Raw genomic sequence first — 21,192 nt, 5'->3', positions numbered from 1 at the left:
TTGGGGTCTTCGTTTATGACGGTATTGTTCTGATATACCTCGATATTTTCAAAAGAACAGTAGTATGAAGCAGTAGTTTAGAAAAGAATATGGGGAAAGCCACAAAGTTAGCAATTTTCGACAAGGTATTTTCAATTTTCAATGAATAACCATGCTCCTGTGAGGTCTTTAGTTTTTTGCTGTCTGGTTGAATGGGAAATGTTAGCATGGGAATATGTGTTACCTGGGTCAATAATTCAGCAATTTCAGATGACAGCACCCCATTGCATTACTAGCTTTTACATTCAATGTAAACAAATAATTGTTTTATTATAGACCAGGCTATAACTGAGGCAGGTACCACAAATAATTCAGAGGTGTACCGTTGCAAATTTACTGCGGTCATCCTCAAATCCATATTCATAGCCTCTTCTTCTTCTTCCTGTTAGGAGAAAACTTCATTGTTGAAGGCTACTGCTCCACTGGCTATAGCTTTTGTAATTTTTATGCATATGGTATGTGGTGCATACACAGTTAATTAATAGTTTTTAAAATTCACAATCTTTTTTTTGTTTAACTTGAACTATTATTAGTAATAATAACAATAAAGGGTATAACATTTATGAGCAGTCCCTTTCGCCTAGTCTCCGAGATATCCCCATCCGTATCTATCACAATCACGATCCTGAACAACTTCCTAGGTGGTAAAATAAACATATACACATTTACCCCGCCACAGTCATCCATCATTTCAAACACGGGTGAAATATTGCTTTAATGTTCTCGTTATGGTTATCTACAGCCTTGTTCAGTTGTCTGATGAGCTACAGTGCAATCTACTAAACCTGACCTTGGGTTTTGCAGAATACAAGTAGGCCTGTACATGAACTTTTCAAAAGGCTTGCATAAAAACACAGTCAGCAATGATAACACTTTATGTCGCATCACCTTTAAAATTTACTGTATTTTCAGACCTAACTTTTCTGATATTCCAAGTCAACTCTTTCCCGATATTTTTGATAAACCCAACAAATCTAGGTATTGAATCAAGAGAATACTGTAGAAAACATTAATATCGGTCCATCTATATATAAATTTATGTAAGGGCAAAATTCGGTAAATCGCGCGTTACTTCTAGAATGTTTACTCGATGGTATATAAAGTTGGTTCGTACTTTTGGTACTGATTTTAACCACCTGATGTAACCCTGTTTACTAATTAAATTGAGTTAGATAATTAGTTATTGACGATTAAAACGAATTTAGGTTCAACGATTTTCCCCAAATAGGGGTGTTTTCCGATCGTGGTATACACTGTCTAATGGATGTCCATCTTGAAAAATACCCGCCACAAAAATGCTAGGAGGCTTTGCATTTTCCTATCTCCTCCTACGATAATTGTTTTTAATAGCTGAAAACCGGTTGAACAGCTAGAGTACAGCATCATAATGTTGAAGACAGGCCGATTTTCTTTAAAAAATACGATTTTGATAGATTTAATATACGATTATACAAATGTATTGATTGCGATGAATGGAACATCCCAATCTCTCAGTCTGCCAGAGTTTGGTTTAACACAAGTAGGTAAATTTATGAGCCCTTGGTTTAACACATACGGTAGGTAAATATGGGCCCTTTGAGAATAAACTTGAACAACACTGTAAATACCTATTAACTATTTTTGGTCCTCATTTGAATCGAACATTTCTTACTGTGAATGTTCGTACTGTTAGATGTAATATAAAAATATATACAAATAAACTTATTACTGAGATTGTGGATAGGCTCTACTGTTAGATATATAAACACATTATTATATACAAATAAACTTTATACTGACAGTTCCTTCTCAACGTTTGTATTAATTAATAATTACCAAAAATATAAACGTCGTAGTGGTGTATCGTGACTTTAATATTTCAATCGATTATGACAGTGACAGTTTTAACAAAGTATTAAATCGCAAATGTTTTACTGTATTTAGAGGTATATTATTTATTGGCCTATAAAACATGAAACAAATATTTCGTTACTGAGTGGATAAAGAATATATTTAAAAATTGTTCCTCTTTGCACCTATCCGCTTTCCCATCCCTCAACCCTAATGTTACATCTCCCTGGTTACATACAAAACACAAATTGGGTCATCTAGTTATAATCAATTCATGCATTGTTTAATAAGTGAAAAACAAACCTTTGTTTTTGTTTTTACAAAATCAAAGTTTTATTGTTGAGTTTTCTTTGATAAACATTTTAAAATATTAGGTATAAATATTTTGAAATTTCTTTTGAGTCATAACCAAGTTGTATATTTACAGCACAAGGCTGCGTTGGATCTTTTCAACACATTGCGGTCTTCAGACCAGGAGGAGCGACATCAGGCATTAAAAAAGCTTACAATAGCCTCAAGTGATGTAGCCTTTGCCACAGAATTCATAGCAAAGAAGGGCAGTGGTCTCCTTCTTGGACTTGTAGAAGGAGGAGAAGAGTATGTCTTGATTCATTTAGTAGCTTCACTAGGCACGGAGAATAGTTTGTAAAAACAAACTAGCATTGAGTTGATGAGTTTGAAATCATTAAAGCTGAGAATAAATAAACAATAGAAAATAATTTTGCCGCATTGACAATTAAAAAAAATTATCTGAACCTGGTTTTATGCCAAGAGTACCATACCAATATTCAAACTGGTTCTATATTTCTTTGAACGGAAAATTGATATCTAATGTATGTTCACCTTTTTGTAAACATTTTCTGCCATGCAAGGTTGAACTGATCCATGTTTGAAATCAATCAATGGAGAGAATGGTTCATTCATTGGATATTATATTTAACACAGTCAACCTTTCAACTCACCATCATGATCCAACTTATGGACATTCATTATTTGTATCCGTAACATTTTTATTTTACGTACCCCTCAGAACCGTATTGAAAAATTCATAAACTAGATTATGAACCTAAATTTTACCTTTTTGCAACTTGTCTGCTGGTGTTCTCAATCTCAATAAAAAAATCAACAAAGTAGTAAATATATTATGAATATACAGGCTTATAACTCACATACTCCTCATTTTGGTTTTGACCATTAGACGGGGTGAGAGTCTAGGATGTGCATTGTCTGCATTCTTGGAGCTAATGGACCATAGCATTGTCTCCTGGGATTTGCTCACTGCTGTCTTTGTTAAAAGAGTAAGTATTTCTAAGCTTCTTGTACTGCGATTACTGTGAAGTTCCCACTACTTTTTCATATTTATTTGCATCCACCACCATCTAACTTTTTTTAGGTTGCCAACTGTGCTAAAGAGAGTCCAGATCCTAAAGAAAGTAGCCTTGCTCCTAAATCTATGGACCCTGTGGTGATAAAGAATGCAGAGGATGCTGCCATTGCTAAGAAGGTTATCAATGATGTTATTACACACAAATCATTATCATTACTGGAAGCTATTGTAAATAACTGGTATGTACAGTACAATTGGCATTAGCTATATCACAAATAATAATTTAAGATAACACATAGGGTTGGAATATACCCATATCACTATGGTAATTATATCTATAATATCTATATTATTAGTTTTTACTTTCATATTGTTTTTGTTTATAGCCCAGATTTGTATTCAACGGTTGCAGATGAGATCACATTTAAGGATATTATACCTCACTTAAAGTAAGTTGAAGTACTAGAAATAAGGTGTTTCTCTAAAATTTTCTTTCTTCACACATACCTACTGTAAACCTAGCGTATTAGCCTTGCGAAACTCACGCCTTTGCATAGATTAGCTCCACTCACTATGCCACATTCTCAGAAGTATGTACAACAGCTACATTATTATTTTATTATTTTAACAATGCCACAGATAATTTTGACCTTTTTCAAGATATGTGTACAGCCAAATCAAAACCAGGCATTTGTCGTAAATGTGACATTTTGAGTTTTCAAGATATTTGTACAGAGCACATAATTTGCTTTAAAATACTGAAAAAATTATTCAATTTGGTCCAGTATTTTTAGAGTTATGATACAATAAGTAAAGAAATACAAGTAAGAATTCATTTTTATTAAGCAGTGAAAAATGCATTCAAAGATAAACAATAGTTCAAACAGGAAGTTTAAATGTGCTGGCAGACAGCGACTCATGTTCACCTTGACAACGCTAACTTCTAGTATACCTATGACTTTGAAATTTAGCACAAATGTAACTAATACATCTTTCTATAATCATTGACATTTTCAAAGAAATCCAGTAACATTAACATTGTCAAATGAGACTTCAAATAACAACATACGTTAGTAAACTTTTTTTTACTAAACTTATGTTATGTGTGAGGCTTGTAATAACTATAAATAAGTACTATTAATAAAGTGACAATAAAAATACAACACATAGAAATGAACCAAAATTAATGATACACAGACAGTTGATTGTGTTTGATGTGTTTAAATTTATTTACAATTGGTACACTTTAAATTATAAAATTTTGGTCATTTTAGGCTGCGTATTACAACAACAGTATTATCATCTTTTGCGCCGGGTCATTTAAATACATACATATTTTTCGATACAATTATTTCACGGTTTTATTCAGGGTTACGTTGCATAATAGAATACATGTGTCATGTATCATCAGAATCAAAGTCATTTTTGTAAAGTTATATTAAGCACCGTATCACCATTATTGGAGTTCTTTGAGAAGAGAAAGTAGCAACAGCATCACCACCACTGTCAAAACTATTGGTATTACATTACAGTATACCAATCAAGATCTGAAAACAGAATGAAAAATTAAATTAAACTTTTTTAAGCACATTTAAAAATCATTTTTTTTTGGGCTAGGCCTAGACCAAGGTATGCTAGGTGGTTTTACTAGGCTAACTTGAAGTACTAAGCTGGCATACAGTTCATCTCTTATCTTATGCCTAGGCTAGGCCTAATATTTTGATCAAAAGTGTTTCTGTGTTCACCAAACTGAGTGTGTCGCGCTAGAAAGTCATTTCGTACTTTCTAACCTCTTGTTGTTTATGATTCGCTAGTGAAGCCAATATTTCTACTTTTCATATTATATAAATCATTAAACTATTCTATGTTGTTTTATTATTATCTAGGATGCATAAATAGCAAGTATGAATTAATATTGAATGTTTTTTACAGTAAGAAAGTTTTGTTAAAACCTTACCGCTTCCTCAGTGTACTTTGAATAGCTGTTAAAGGCAAATTTAACGCTTCAATGACTTGAGCCACTCTGTTAGCCAATCAAATTGCCTGTTTCAGGATTCCGTAGCAACAAGACTGGTTTGCTTATACCAAAAGGTTATTAAAGAATGTGTTTGATTGGCTATACTATTATTTTACATGACCTACAACCTTTATCTTTGGAAAGATTTTTTCACGAGCTTTCTAAAAATACCACACATTAAGGGGTCTTCTCATAATCAAAGATGTAAAAGTTGGTTAGAAATAGACACAAATTACAGAACAGAACTTGATTTTTTCACCAAAGACGAAAAAGGGGGTCTCATTAAAACGTTATTTTCATTGATTTATACTTATAATTTCTTTAAAATACATAGATTTTTGGAATCTACGGTAAATTTTCTGTAAGATTATTTAAAAAACTAAAAATGGTCAAGATATAGGTTTTACACATTCAGAAGCATTTTACAGAAATCCCTTGCTGCCGACAAACGCCTGGTTTTGGTTTGGCGGTACACATATACCAATTCATGTTTTTGTTGATGTACAGTATTGTAAATTTGCTTGGTGATAAAAACAACTATTTAGCTGATCTCTGCTCTTAGATCTGAAAAAATGAATTGTTTAGAGTGAAAGAAAAGTAAGCAATAGCTAAAAAAAGTTCAATTGATTTTCTGGACTCATGACTGATTCATGACTGTGTAAAATGTATTAAATTTATTTAGGGACCCTACTTGTATGTAAATGTAAAAGTTAAATTAAACGCTATTCATTAATTTAATTTTTTAATAATACATCAAAACAAATTTGATAAAATATAACATCAAGAAGTTATTAGCAACAAAACAAACAAATAAACAACATCAGAACTTTCACAAACAATTATGTCTCCTAAAAAATGCGAAGTTAACATAATTGATAACAAGCAAAATAATATCAAAATAATGCGCACCCATAAGAAAAATGAATTTGTCATTTTCATTTAAATAATCAAAATAAATAGCTCTCTCTCTAACATTGCTATACCAATCATAACGTAAATCTGAATAAAATGAGCATTTGATTAAAAAATGAAATTCGTCGTTAATTAATATAATAACTAACGCTGTAGTGTGAGCATTTGACATTTTAAACTGTGAATTACCTTACTACTTGCTTAGGCCCATGCACACCAGTCTTAAAAGCTGTTTGTGTGAGCATTTGACATTTTAAACTGTGAATTACCTTACTACTTGCTTAGGCCCATGCACACCAGTCTTAAAAGCTGTTTGTGTGAGCATTTGACATTTTAAACTGTGAATTACCTTACTACTTGCTTAGGCCCGTGCACACCAGTCTTAAAAGCTGTATGTGTGAGCATTTGACATTTTAAACTGTGAATTACCTTACTACTTGCTTAGACCCATGCACACCAGTCTTAAACGCTGTATGTGTGAGCATTTGACATTTTAAACTGTGAATTACCTTACTACTTGCTTAGGCCCATGCACACCAGTCTTAAACGCTGTATGTGTGAGCATTTGACATTTTAAACTGTGAATTACCTTACTACTTGCTTAGGCCCGTGCACACCAGTCTTAAAAGCTGTATGTGTGAGCATTTGACATTTTAAACTGTGAATTACCTTACTACTTGCTTAGGCCCGTGCACACCAGTCTTAAACGCTGTATGTGTGAGCATTTGACATTTTAAACTGTGAATTACCTTACTACTTGCTTAGGCCCATGGACACCAGTCTTAAAGCTGTATGTGTTAGCATTTGACATTTCAAACTGTGAATTACCTTACTACTTGCTTAGGCCCATGCACACCAGTCTTAAACGCTGTATGTGTGAGCATTTGACATTTTAAACTGTGAATTACCTTACTACTTGCTTAGGCCCATGCACACCAGTCTTAAACGCTGTATGTGTGAGCATTTGACATTTTAAACTGTGAATTACCTTACTACTTGCTTAGGCCCATGCACACCAGTCTTAAACGCTGTATTTGTGAGCATTTGACATTTTAAACTGTGAATTACCTTACTACTTGCTTAGGCCCATGCACACCAGTCTTAAACGCTGTATGTGTGAGCATTTGACATTTTAAACTGTGAATTACCTTACTACTTGCTTAGGCCCATGCACACCAGTTTTAAACGCTGTATGTGTGAGCATTTGACATTTTAAACTGTGAATTACCTTACTACTTGCTTAGGCCCATGCACACCAGTCTTAAAAGCTGTATGTGTGAGCATTTGACATTTTAAACTGTGAATTACCTTACTACTTGCTTAGGCCCATGCACACCAGTCTTAAAGCTGTATGTGTGAGCATTTGACATTTTAAACTGTGAATTACCTTACTACTTACTTAGGCCCATGCACACCAGTCTTAAACGCTGTATGTGTGAGCATTTGACATTTTAAACTGTGAATTACCTTACTACTTGCTTAGGCCCATGCACACCAGTGTTAAAGCTGTATGTGTGAGCATTTGACATTTTAAACTGTGAATTACCTTACTACTTGCTTAGGCCCATGGACACCAGTCTTAAACGCTGTATGTGTGAGCATTTGACATTTTAAACTGTGAATTACCTTACTACTTGCTTAGGCCCATGGACACCAGTCTTAAACGCTGTATGTGTGAGCATTTGACATTTTAAACTGTGAATTACCTTACTACTTGCTTAGGCCCATGCACACCAGTCTTAAACGCTGTATGTGTGAGCATTTGACATTTTAAACTGTGAATTACCTTACTACTTGCTTAGGCCCGTGCACACCAGTGTTAAAGCTGTATGTGTGAGCATTTGACATTTTAAACTGTGAATTACCTTACTACTTGCTTAGGCCCATGCACACCAGTCTTAAACGCTGTATGTGTGAGCATTTGACATTTTAAACTGTGAATTACCTTACTACTTGCTTAGGCCCATGCACACCAGTCTTAAAAGCTGTATGTGTGAGCATTTGACATTTTAAACTGTGAATTACCTTACTACTTGCTTAGGCCCATGCACACCAGTCTTAAACGCTGTATGTGTGAGCATTTGACATTTTAAACTGTGAATTACCTTACTACTTGCTTAGGCCCATGCACACCAGTCTTAAACGCTGTATGTGTGAGCATTTGACATTTTAAACTGTGAATTACCTTACTACTTGCTTAGGCCCATGCACACCAGTCTTAAACGCTGTATGTGTGAGCATTTGACATTTTAAACTGTGAATTACCTTACTACTTGCTTAGGCCCATGCACACCAGTCTTAAACGCTGTATGTGTGAGCATTTGACATTTTAAACTGTGAATTACCTTACTACTTGCTTAGGCCCATGCACACCAGTCTTAAACGCTGTTTGTGTGAGCATTTGACATTTTAAACTGTGAATTACCTTACTACTTGCTTAGGCCCGTGCACACCAGTCTTAAACGCTGTATGTGTGAGCATTTGACATTTTAAACTGTGAATTACCTTACTACTTGCTTTAGGCCCATGCACACCAGTCTTAAAAGCTGTATGTGTGAGCATTTGACATTTTAAACTGTGAATTACCTTACTACTTGCTTAGGCCCATGCACACCAGTCTTAAAAGCTGTATGTGTGAGCATTTGACATTTTAAACTGTGAATTACCTTACTACTTACTTAGGCCCATGCACACCAGTCTTAAACGCTGTATGTGTGAGCATTTGACATTTTAAACTGTGAATTACCTTACTACTTGCTTAGGCCCATGCACACCAGTCTTAAACGCTGTATGTGTGAGCATTTGACATTTTAAACTGTGAATTACCTTACTACTTGCTTAGGCCCATGCACACCAGTCTTAAAAGCTGTATGTGTGAGCATTTGACATTTTAAACTGTGAATTACCTTACTACTTGCTTAGGCCCATGCACACCAGTCTTAAACGCTGTATGTGTGAGCATTTGACATTTTAAACTGTGAATTACCTTACTACTTGCTTAGGCCCATGCACACCAGTTTTAAACGCTGTAGTGTGAGCATTTGGCATTTTAAACTGTGAATTACCTTACTACTTGCTTAGGCCCATGCACACCAGTCTTAAAAGCTGTATGTGTGAGCATTTGACATTTTAAACTGTGAATTACCTTACTACTTGCTTAGGCCCATGCACACCAGTCTTAAACGCTGTATGTGTGAGCATTTGACATTTTAAACTGTGAATTACCTTACTACTTGCTTAGGCCCATGCACACCGGTCTTAAAAGCTGTATGTGTGAACATTTGACATTTTAAACTGTGAATTACCTTACTACTTGCTTAGGCCCATGCACACCAGTTTTAAACGCTGTATGTGTGAGCATTTGACACTTTAAACTGTAAATTACCTTAGTACTTGCTTAGGCCCATGCACACCAGTCTTAAAAGCTGTATGTGTTAGCATTTGACATTTCAAACTGTGAATTACCTTACTACTTGCTTAGGCCCATGCACACCAGTCTTAAACGCTGTATGTGTGAGCATTTGACATTTTAAACTGTGAATTACCTTACTACTTGCTTAGGCCCATGCACACCAGTCTTAAACGCTGTATGTGTGAGCATTTGACATTTTAAACTGTGAATTACCTTACTACTTGCTTTAGGCCCATGCACACCAGTCTTAAACGCTGTATGTGTGAGCATTTGACATTTTAAACTGTGAATTACCTTACTACTTGCTTTAGGCCCATGCACACCAGTCTTAAAGCTGTATGTGTGAGCATTTGACATTTTAAACTGTGAATTACCTTACTACTTGCTTAGGCCCATGCACACCAGTCTTAAAAGCTGTATGTGTGAGCATTTGACATTTCAAACTGTGAATTACCTTACTACTTGCTTAGGCCCGTGCACACCAGTGTTAAAGCTGTATGTGTGAGCATTTGACATTTTAAACTGTGAATTACCTTACTACTTGCTTAGGCCCATGCACACCAGTCTTAAACGCTGTATGTGTGAGCATTTGACATTTTAAACTGTGAATTACCTTACTACTTGCTTAGGCCCATGCACACCAGTCTTAAAAGCTGTATGTGTGAGCATTTGACATTTTAAACTGTGAATTACCTTACTACTTGCTTAGGCCCATGCACACCAGTCTTAAAAGCTGTATGTGTGAGCATTTGACATTTTAAACTGTGAATTACCTTACTACTTGCTTAGGCCCATGCACACCAGTCTTAAAAGCTGTATGTGTGAGCATTTGACATTTTAAACTGTGAATTACCTTACTACTTGCTTAGGCCCATGCACACCAGTCTTAAAAGCTGTATGTGTGAGCATTTGACATTTTAAACTGTGAATTACCTTACTACTTGCTTAGGCCCATGCACACCAGTTTGAAACGCTGTTTGTGTGAACGTATTCTTATCATTTGTACTGTATATAAAATTAAAGAGTTCTTACCTGGATAAAAATTTAAAAAAAAAAAAACTTTTAATAAGCTTTTTTCTGGAAATAAATATTGTACAGTACTACTTTTTTGACCAAAAGTCATCATCTGATCAAATGATTTTATTTATTTTCAGTACTGGGAGTCAAGAGATCAAGACAAGTTGTATTGCATTAATTAATGCTCTTTGTCTTCATGCTCCAGAAGACAACAAAAAGGTGATTAATTGTAACAATATTCTTGACCTCTTGTGGTTATTATTTTCCAGATCTCTTCAAAATGTCATTATTTTTTAAAAACATGGGTACTTTTCTTTTTGTAAAAAATTAAAAATTGTGAATGGGCTTTTATATTATTTGTTATATAACACCTAAATAAATTCTTGTCATTTCATTGGACAATTTTTGGTCACATGGTGTGCAATAGTACACACTATTTAACTTATTTTAGGCTTCCTTCCACACATTCTATGTTTTTAATTATTGTCGAACTTGTTAATATTCGTTATGTGTGGAGAATATATTAAATAAACAAATTAAGATGTACATACTAATTTAGACCAAAAAAGCATTTATATTAGCTTTAGATCGTTTGTATGATTTTGATTAAATAATGGGAACAACTAAATTCCAAATTCTTAATTCATCCCGCGTGAGTGGGGCAATTTAAAAAAGGACTGAAATAATACATTTTCAAAAATACATAGTAATAATCAATTAATACAAAAATCAAATCACATTTAAACGTAAATCTTAAATCTACAAGATCCATATTCATCCTTTTCATAATTCATGATACTACTACTATAATACTATGGCCCATGAACAAAATTTATTTGGAACTTTTGTTATATTTTATCATGGAGTTTGAGGTACCTCATGTACATAGTTCTGAAAAGAAATGTTGAGTTTCTCGACTTTCGATCCATATGCTTCGATCGTCCTCAGAAGTGAGAAATCTTTTCAGAACCATGTACACTGTATGTGGTGTACCGCAAAATTTATATAAACTGAAACATTAATTTGCCATGCGAATCTCAAACAATATAAATAAAGTTATTCTCATACTATTACACTATATTATTTTTCTTATCAGGCATTTTTTGATGATGCTTTAGCTTCAAAGGAAGTTAGAGTTGCTATTCTAGAAGTAAGTTTAATTTATTACTTATTTATTTTTTACTCGCTGAAAAGCTTTGCGAGCTTTTTGCTAAGTGTATTACTTACCTTTGTAAGTTTGTTTGCATGATAATTCTTTTTAAAAATGGCTATACCAACATACCATGTCTATTGATTTTCAGAAAAATTGATATAGCTGTATTGGTGACATTACAAAAACTTAATATATCCATTCTGTATTGTCATAGGCTAAATAATTAATTAGTGCTACCTCACTTGCCGCAAATATTACAAAAATAGCCATATATAAACATACTGTATTTCTAAAAAAAATGTAATGTTGGGCTTTTTAACATGATGTGAACCTCTGCTTCACAAGACAACATGCCTGCATTCTGAGGAGTGCTCATTGTTTGTTGAAAGTATCATACAAGTAGTGATACAGTATTCCTTTTGCAAACAAATTTTACACACCTAAATAAAACTGGTAGACAGGTAACCTGCCATTGCCAAGTATTTATTTATCATTGTATTTTTACAGTTGAATGGTAAATCATTTAATTATATATAAAGTGGAATTGTATTGTGTTATTGGTTAAGAAGAGTATAAATGCAAGTATCGTTGGTCAAAAAACTGTCGGATGCTAAGATTTGTCATTATTGTGAATTGTAAGAAAATTGTATTTTTGCAGGTTGTACAGAAAAATCCTACAGGGTCAGACATGCTGCACCAGTTGTATGTATTCCAACAGTTGAACTTTAACCTTTTAGAGAGAAAGATGAATACCAAACTTAGTGCAAACAGTGAAGTAATTATAGATTGTTTTGTTATAATTATCATTATTATCAATCATTTTCTTATTACAATCATCTCATATTTTTAACACTGCTATCATTGTCATGGCCATTGTCATCATCCATCGTATCATCCTAATAACGGATTGATACAGCGCTTTTACTTGACAAAGCACTTTACATCAAAACAAATTTAAATAGTACAATAACACCAAAATGATAAATTTATCTAGAAAGCATCACATTAAGCAACTGTCATCACTACCCTTTTAACCATCAGCATTTTATCACTATTGTGATCATCACTCTTGTCATCACCATTATGATCATTACCTATTATTCCATCTTATCAGTGTGTGCACCTAATTTAGATGTCGACACTGAAGCGAAGGATGAGTTTATCAACATTTAGGAATCACTATAAATTATATTCCAACAAAGAAAAGAATTATCCTGGCCAGTGCATATATTTGCTTAGACTTTAGAGTTCAACTCTTGAAGAAGATACAGTTTATCAACATGGCCTAGGTAATACGCATTAAAATAACCAGAAACTTTCTGGTCCTGTGCTAACAACACCTTTTTTGCTGGCTTATTGGCTTCTAAAACAAATTGGATGCATTCCAGATGTCTTTGTTGGAACCAAAGTGTCTAAAAAGCAGACTTTGACACTGACATTGCAAGCTAAATTTATATACAGAAATATATCGCTCTTACCTAAATCTGTTGCTGCTTTAAATATAATAAATACCAGTGATTACAAAAACCAGTTTAGCAAAGTATTATCACCTTTAATGCCACAGAGATACTACATTCCACAATGCTTAAATATGCACCGACATCCTTGATTTTTAAATGATAACAAGAAAAACTTCATCTCGAGCGCTTTTAAAAGCAGACATACTAATTAATAAGATTTGTGTTGCTACTAAACCAATCCTACATACTGGAAATCTTCATGTGTGTGTGTGGTAGTACACCGGTATAAAAAGATACATTGGTTATGTACCTAGAAACAACTAATAAAGTGACTTGATTTGGACAGTAGGTGGTTGTATACAGAAACAAAATTATATCACTGTAGATGCATTACATACACTGAAGTGGCAACAAAAACCTACATGGACAACCATAACAACTAACTCACACTGGTGCAGTTGGAGAAAATGTCAGCTCAATAGACAGACTTACACTGTCCTAAAATCTCCAGAGATACCGCTTCATGAATAAAAATACTGAAAAGATGAGGGTGTATCTATTTGATTTCTGGTGCACGTCCGTAAAATTAAGGGACTAGTGCTGTTTCGTTGTACCACACCAAGGGCGTATCTATTTGATCTCTGGTGCATGTCCGTACAATTAAGGGACTAGTGCTGTTCTGCCGTACCACACCAAGGGCGTATCTATTTGATCTCTGGTGCACGTCCGTACAATTAAGGGACTAGTGCTGTTCTGCCGTACCACACCAAGGGCGTATCTATTTGATCTCTGGTGCACGTCCGTACAATTAAAGGACTAGTGCTGTTCCGCCGTACCACACCAAGGGCGTATCAATTTGATCTCTGGTGCACGTCCGTACAATTAAGGGACTAGTGCTGTTCCGCCGTACCACACCAAGGGCGTATCTATTTGATCTCTGGTGCACGTCCGTACAATTAAGGGACTAGTGCTGTTCCGCCGTACCACACCAAGGGCGTATCAATTTGATCTCTGGTGCACGTCCGTACAATTAAGGGACTAGTGCTGTTCCGCCGTACCACATCAAGGGTGTATCAATTTGATCTCTGGTGCACGTCCGTACAATTAAGGGACTAGTGCTGTTCCGCCGTACCACACCAAGGGTGTATCAATTTGATCTCTGGTGCACGTCCGTACAATTAAGGGACTAGTGCTGTTCCGCCGTACCACACCAAGGGTGTATCTATTTGATCTCTGGTGCACGTCCGTACAATTAAGGGACTAGTGCTGTTCCGCCGTATCACACCAAGGGCGTATCTATTTGATCTCTGGTGCACGTCCGTACAATTAAGGGACTATTGCTGTTCTGCCGTACCACACCAAGGGTGTATCTATTAGATCTCTGGTGCACGTCCGTACAATTAAGGGACTAGTGCTGTTCCGCCGTACCACACCAAGGGTGTATCTATTTGATCTCTGGTGCACGTCCGTACAATTAAGGGACTAGTGCTGTTCCGCCTTACCACACCAAGGGCGTATCTATTTGATCTCTGGTGCACGTCCGTACAATTAAAGGACTAGTGCTGTTCCGCCGTACCACACCAAGGGCGTATCTATTTGATCTCTGGTGCACGTCCGTACAATTAAGGGACTAGTGCTGTTCTGCCGTATCACGCTGATGAGTCGCTATCCAATCGAGTTTGAACAATACCATGAAAGCCCCAGTGGTCTAATGGTTAGGACATCTGCATATCAAGCAGATTAATATCAGAATTTTAGCAGACCTTATTACCTGCCTGGACACAAACAGAGAAAATTTGCGTGGTCGCTTTGGGCGACGTTGACCTGATGGTCTTCGTCAGAAATGGAGTACTGCAAATTGATCAAAATGTACGTTTACACAAGTATGCTTCCTCCTAGGGTTCTTCAATTCAATTCAAAAAACATTTATTTGTTCAAACAATGGCATATTTTTTAACAGTATAATATATAGGTGTGTACATTATTTACATGAAAACATGGTAATAAGCCATCATTTGGGGGTCTTCTCTAGCAGTGACCATTGACTTCAGCAACAGCACTGTAAATGCCAAACAACTTAGTGTCGTGGTTGAACATGGCGACATGATGTCCAACTTGGATATCATTTAATTGCTTGTTGTGAACATCAAAGTTTCTTTCTCGTATTTATTTTTTTTTTGTGGAGTCTCTGTCCGCTTTATGGATTTTATGCAATGTGGGTCGAATGCACGATGATGGACAGGCAATGAATCTTGAATAGGCTTGCCAAATAGTTTGACTGCAGGAGACAGTCCTTCCTTACTTGAAGGGGTGTTTCTGTAGCTCAGAAGAGCTTTAGCTAGTTCGTTGCGAAGTCTCGTAGCTTAGATGCGGTGGCGTTTAAAGTTGGGATAATGGTAGGCAAATTGGTGTAACAACAAAGAATGATAAGGTAATTGAGTCCATTCAAGTGTGTGAGATCAGCAGCGACTTCCCGGAATGGTCAGCTTAGTCAGGGTTATCTGTGTAAGAGCGGATAGCGCTAATCTTTGGAGCAGTATTGTCGTCAAAACTGATCAACTTTTCTTCTAGGGGATGTGTGAATTTTGCGTGGATTTCAAGACAAGTAGTTGGCAGCTTGACGATCTTGTCAAGTTAGTGTGAGTTAAGGATGGGCACCAAAGAATTGTGGTCTGTCACCACGTCAAAGCCAAGTAAAACCTTCCAAGAACATGAAACATATAATATAAATGCAATTGCAGAATTTTAACGTTTTATCTTAATATTATAGGAATTCATGTGTTATTCAATTCATGTATATTTCTATGTGAAGAGGCTCTCGATGGTTATTTTTATTTATAACTTTTAGGTGATCCAGCCACATTGATTCACTTTTGTACTGATTTTATGTCTTACTTTGTATTGTATTTGAAAATTGGCGAAATAAATGATATGATTTGATATAATAGTATTAATAAATAGATTCAAATTATTTGTTTATTTTCAGAATTTTTCTAAATACAAAGAATGTTTAATGGATCTACGTAGAATAGCTTTTTCGAATGAGACAGAATCTAAGAAAGCAAATTATACAGCTGACTACAGAAAACTTGGCTTTCAGGTAAACAAAGAAAGCAAGTTACTAAAGAATAAATGACAAACTAGGGAAAGTTAAAATTAATGCCACTGGAATTGTGATTTTCAGAAATCGTGCAACATATAGGAATGTTAGTTTTAGTTTAGTGTTTAGTTGAAATACAGTGTTATAATTTTGTTCTTGAATTGTTTCCATATTTGTGAATTTTTATAGGACTGTGCAAATCCATCACAAGATTTTACACAATCACCACCAGGAGTTCTAGCATTAGAATGCATGCATTATATAGCAACTCAACACAGACCTGACTACACAAGAGTAAGTACTCTATTAGACTGACCATGTGCTTAAACATTTTTTTGATAAATCAATTGCCACTTTTATTAGATACATAGATAGAAGTCTCACCCCTTTAGATGGGTATAGGTGTATTAATAGCCTAAAGTCATAGCCGTTATTTCATATACAGGGCCTGATATATTAAATTTAATTTGACAAGCCGCAAAATCATTTTCTTTTACCTGATATTGCCATTTCAAAAGCTGATATCTGTTTTTGCCTGTTTATTTTTCTTGGTAAAAAAAATGAATGAAATGGAGGTGAATTAAATATTTAGAATGAAAATGCGAAAAGGTATACACAGGCATTAGAATAATCAACATTTTTATATACAGTACCATCCAGAATACATGTACCCTTGCACGAATACTGTCCACGGAAAATATTCGGGGGAAAAAACCGGCTGTGAGAGGTCCATTACATAATTCTCTCAATGTAAAAGCATTGTGTTTAAATCACAGAATTCCCAACAATACATACAAAATACAGCTATCAATGATACATAATTTAATAATAATAGTATTTTTTTAGTCATAATAATAGCATTAATTAATTTAATAAATTAAAAACAAAAACTTGACTCACTTTACTTTCACATGTATATACTGTAATATAATGTTTTGAGGTTTAACTGTATTAAAGACTCACTTGACTGTGCAGTAACACATATATTGTTTATTCAATAATACTTAATGCACTAATATAACTCAGGATAGTATTCAGGATAATGCAACTAAGGAACAGAGGATAAGTGCTGCTGTAAGTGAGATGTGAGTGTAGATGTGCTTCTGTGTTGTTTCTATCTATAATACATGTACATAAAGCAGGTTTATTGTATAATTAATAAACAATTAAAAAAAAATTTCAATTTAATTAAATAATAATAATAAAATAAGTTGTTCCCAAATAGAACAGCCCACCAACACATCAATGACATCATGCTATTGATGGAGACAGGGTGGATGCTACGCGAATGTGGCCCGGCTGTCCTATCGTTACCTGTTAACCGCGTTTTGTCTGAATTTCGTCAACAGAAAAACTGCAAGGCTATGGTACTTTTTTTCGGGATGGTACTGTATGTTAAGATAACAAGCCAAGCATTATATGATGTTTATAATTATTTACCATAAAAAATTACTGAAAATCAACAATGCTGTGGGTAGGCTGTATCTTAAAAAGAAAAATTTTAAAGCCAGAAAGAATTGCCATTTTATAATTTGTGTACACTAGCATGTTCTTGAGAATTCAAGCCGTGGCCTTGAGCATGAATGCCCGTTTGGTCGCACAGGAATCGCCCTCACAAGAATTTGCTGTGAAATACTTAATGTTGGAGAAATGCGTAAGTTATTATTATTTTTAAAAGCTATTCCCAGCCAAATGTTTTTTATTGTTCAAATGATTCATTCAGTGTAATTTGATGATAATATAATGCAAAAAAAGAATAGCATATATATTATACAGTGTTCACTATGCAAGTTTTGCTGGACTAAATTGGCTCAAACTGGTATTAAAAAACAAACAAACAAACATTTATTTAGTAGTGGTAGGTTAGGTCCGTAGAGGGCTTAGTTAGAATTTCATCAGTTTCCAGTTAAAGATTGATGACAATAATAAATATTTTTAATAAAATCTGCACTTTATTTTTATAGCTGATGAAACATCTCAGGATTTTTATCCCTTATTCTTTGCATGTGACAATGCTTTCTTTGAATTCTTCTGCATCTGTGTTCATCGGTTAAACAAGACATGGAAAGAAATGAGAGCTACTTTACAGGACTTTGACAAGGTAGTTAAACTCCATGTACAGTTTTATTTTGGAAAGATAGTTTGTAAACAGTATTTTACAATGAATTAAAACAATTTTATATGATTGGTATGTTTGACGGCAAGGTATAAAAACTATATTCATTAAAGAAATTAAATGTTACGTTACACCCATAGAAAAGGCAATATTTGTTAAATGCTTCTAGAGTAACATTTTCATTAATCAATTCCTCTTCTTACCTCAGCAAAGAATTGCCATAGAAATGCAAGTAATTGTAATCAGAGTACATTAATAGTAACAACAAATTTTATAAACAATCAAGAGATTTAAACCTAGTTGAAAACTCCATTTTTACACCACCTTCACAATTTTGTTGACAAGGTGGCATAACAAACATCTACTCAATGACAAAATGCAAGTGGAATTGATCCGCAACGTCAGGAGGCAACTGAAACTGATCTAGACTAAGTCTGTTTCTGACTCCACATCTTGTATAATTGTTTTCATTAATTTTTTGAAATCATACAAATGATCTGAAACCAATTTAAGTGCTTTTTTGGTAAAATCTAGTACCACTTGTGTATGTTATTGCAAAACAAAACCATGTGGTGCTGTTGAATTTGTCTAAGGTTTTTCACAGTAATTGGTCATTTCATACGCAAGAAGCTGTTTTTATTTTGTACCCGAAAAAATGCAGACCATGTGACCCACAATTTTCCAATCAAATGACAGGAGTCCATTTAGGTGTGTTATTTAATGTAATTAATTATGGATAATTATAAATTTGTTGAGGTAATGGATGTTGTAAAGGAACAGATTGAACGTGCCCTGAATGAAAAACAGTTTTCTATGATCAAGTTCAGGACTCGCCTGGGACAGCTCAGCTACAATGAGATATTGCGACTTAGGAATGTGGAGAGATCAAAAAAAGAAGAATGGGACTCGCAAGCGCCACCTGTTGTGTAAGTTACTAAATTTAAAGCATTTTTATACAAGAAAGCATTTTTTAATTAATTATTCTTTGTTTATGCTGTTTATGCTGGTTTTCTTGGTAAAATAGATAGCAGAACAAACAAATTAATTCAATTTGGTACAATAAAGGGATTTTTAGAATAAGAAAATAAATTAAAAAAAGACTCATTTTAAGCATCTAAAAGTCATTCAATCAGTTCAAAGATTTTTTTATTTTTTTATTTAGTTATTTAAGCAATGTGGCCTATATAGATCATAATTATGTACATTATATATAATGGATACCATTATTTAAATTTGAAAAAAAAGGAAAAAAATTCTTGTTAGTAACTTTGTTCAAGAAGGTCAAAGGTTACATCAGTTGACCTAAGAGAATGTACTTGTTCCCAAATGTATCACCATTGAAATCAATAGAATCTATATATAAATTTACGTAAGGGCAAAATTCGGTAAATCGCGCCTTACTTCTAGAATTTTCACTCGATGGTATGTAAAGTTGGTTCGTACTTTCGGTACTGATTTTAACCGCCTGATGTAACCCTGTTTACTAATTAAATTGAGTTAGATAATTAGTTATTGACGATTAAAACGAATTTAGGTTCAAAGATTTGCCCCAAATAGGGGTGTTTTCCGATCGTGGTATACACTGTCTAATGGATGTCCATCTTGAAAAATACCCGCCAAAAAAATGCGAGGAGGCTTCGCATTTTTCTATCTCCTCCTACGATAATTGTTTTTAATAGCTGAAAACCGGTTGAACAGCTAGAGTACACCATCATAATGTTGAAGACAGGCCGATTTTCTTTAAAAAATACTATTTTGATAGATTTAATATACGATTATACAAATGTATTGATTTGCGATGAATGGAACATCCCAATCTCTCAGTCTGCCAGAGTTCGGTTTAACACAAGTACTGCAGGTAAATTTATGAGCCCTTGGTTTAACACATACGGTAGGTAAATATATGGGCCCTTTGAGAATAAACTTGCAATACTTTGACAATACTGTAAATACCTATTAACTATTTTTCATTTGAATCGAACATTTCTTACTGTGAATGTTCGTACTGTTAGATGTAATATAAAAATATATACAAATAAACTTTATTACTGAGACTGTGGATAGGCTCTACTGTTAGATATACAAATAAACTTTATACTGACAGTTCCTTCTCAACGTTTGTATTAATTAATAATTACCAAAAATATAAACGTCGTAGTGGTGTATCGTGACATGTACTTTAATATTTCAATCGATTATGACAGTGACAGTTTTAACAAAGTATTAAATCGCAAATGTTTTAGGCCTACTGTATTTAGAGGTATATTATTTATAGGCCTATAAAACATGAACAAAATATTTCGTTACTCAGTGGATAAAGAATATATTTAAAAATTGTTCCTCTTTGTACCTATCCGCTTTCCCATCCCTCAACCCTAATGTTACATAGCGAGGAGGCTTCGCATTTTCCTATCTCCTCCTACGATAATTGTTTTTAATAGCTGAAAACCGGTTGAACAGCTAGAGTACACCATCATAATGTTGAAGACAGGCCGATTTTCTTTAAAAAATACTATTTTGATAGATTGCTAGAGTACACCATCATAATGTTGAAGACAGGCCGATTTTCTTTAAAAAATACTATTTTGATAGATTTAATATACGATTATACAAATGTATTGATTTGCGATGAATGGAACATCCAGTTTGGTTTAACACAAGTACTGTAGGTAAATTTATGAGCCCTTGGTTTAACACATACGGTAGGTAAATATATGGGCCCTTTGAGAATAAACTTGCAATAGGTTCGGAAAATGTTAAAAACCAATTTCTATTATTTGAATCGGTAAACAGTTTTTATTTATTATAC

The 21,192-nt window shown here is 34.3% G+C and overlaps 1 protein-coding gene across 2 annotated transcripts in view; it reads left to right on the top strand.

Moving 5' to 3' along the window:
* LOC140057290 (engulfment and cell motility protein 2-like) overlaps positions 1 to 21,192 on the top strand; it is a 58,009-nt gene that overhangs the window by 18,228 nt on the left and 18,589 nt on the right. For both annotated transcript variants that reach the window (XM_072102880.1, XM_072102879.1), the window contains exons 4-15: positions 2,297 to 2,466; positions 3,068 to 3,167; positions 3,263 to 3,435; positions 3,583 to 3,645; positions 10,692 to 10,773; positions 11,651 to 11,704; positions 12,366 to 12,482; positions 16,154 to 16,267; positions 16,457 to 16,561; positions 17,813 to 17,921; positions 18,232 to 18,368; positions 19,140 to 19,309. In XM_072102880.1, coding sequence (XP_071958981.1) covers positions 2,297 to 2,466; positions 3,068 to 3,167; positions 3,263 to 3,435; positions 3,583 to 3,645; positions 10,692 to 10,773; positions 11,651 to 11,704; positions 12,366 to 12,482; positions 16,154 to 16,267; positions 16,457 to 16,561; positions 17,813 to 17,921; positions 18,232 to 18,368; positions 19,140 to 19,309 — 1,394 coding nt within the window. The remainder of the gene's footprint in view (positions 1 to 2,296; positions 2,467 to 3,067; positions 3,168 to 3,262; positions 3,436 to 3,582; positions 3,646 to 10,691; positions 10,774 to 11,650; positions 11,705 to 12,365; positions 12,483 to 16,153; positions 16,268 to 16,456; positions 16,562 to 17,812; positions 17,922 to 18,231; positions 18,369 to 19,139; positions 19,310 to 21,192) is intronic.

The sequence above is a fragment of the Antedon mediterranea genome, chromosome 8, assembly GCF_964355755.1.
Source record: "Antedon mediterranea chromosome 8, ecAntMedi1.1, whole genome shotgun sequence".
In the NCBI taxonomy this organism is placed as follows: Eukaryota; Metazoa; Echinodermata; class Crinoidea; order Comatulida; family Antedonidae; genus Antedon; species Antedon mediterranea.
This window is presented reverse-complemented; position numbering and strand designations above follow the sequence as displayed.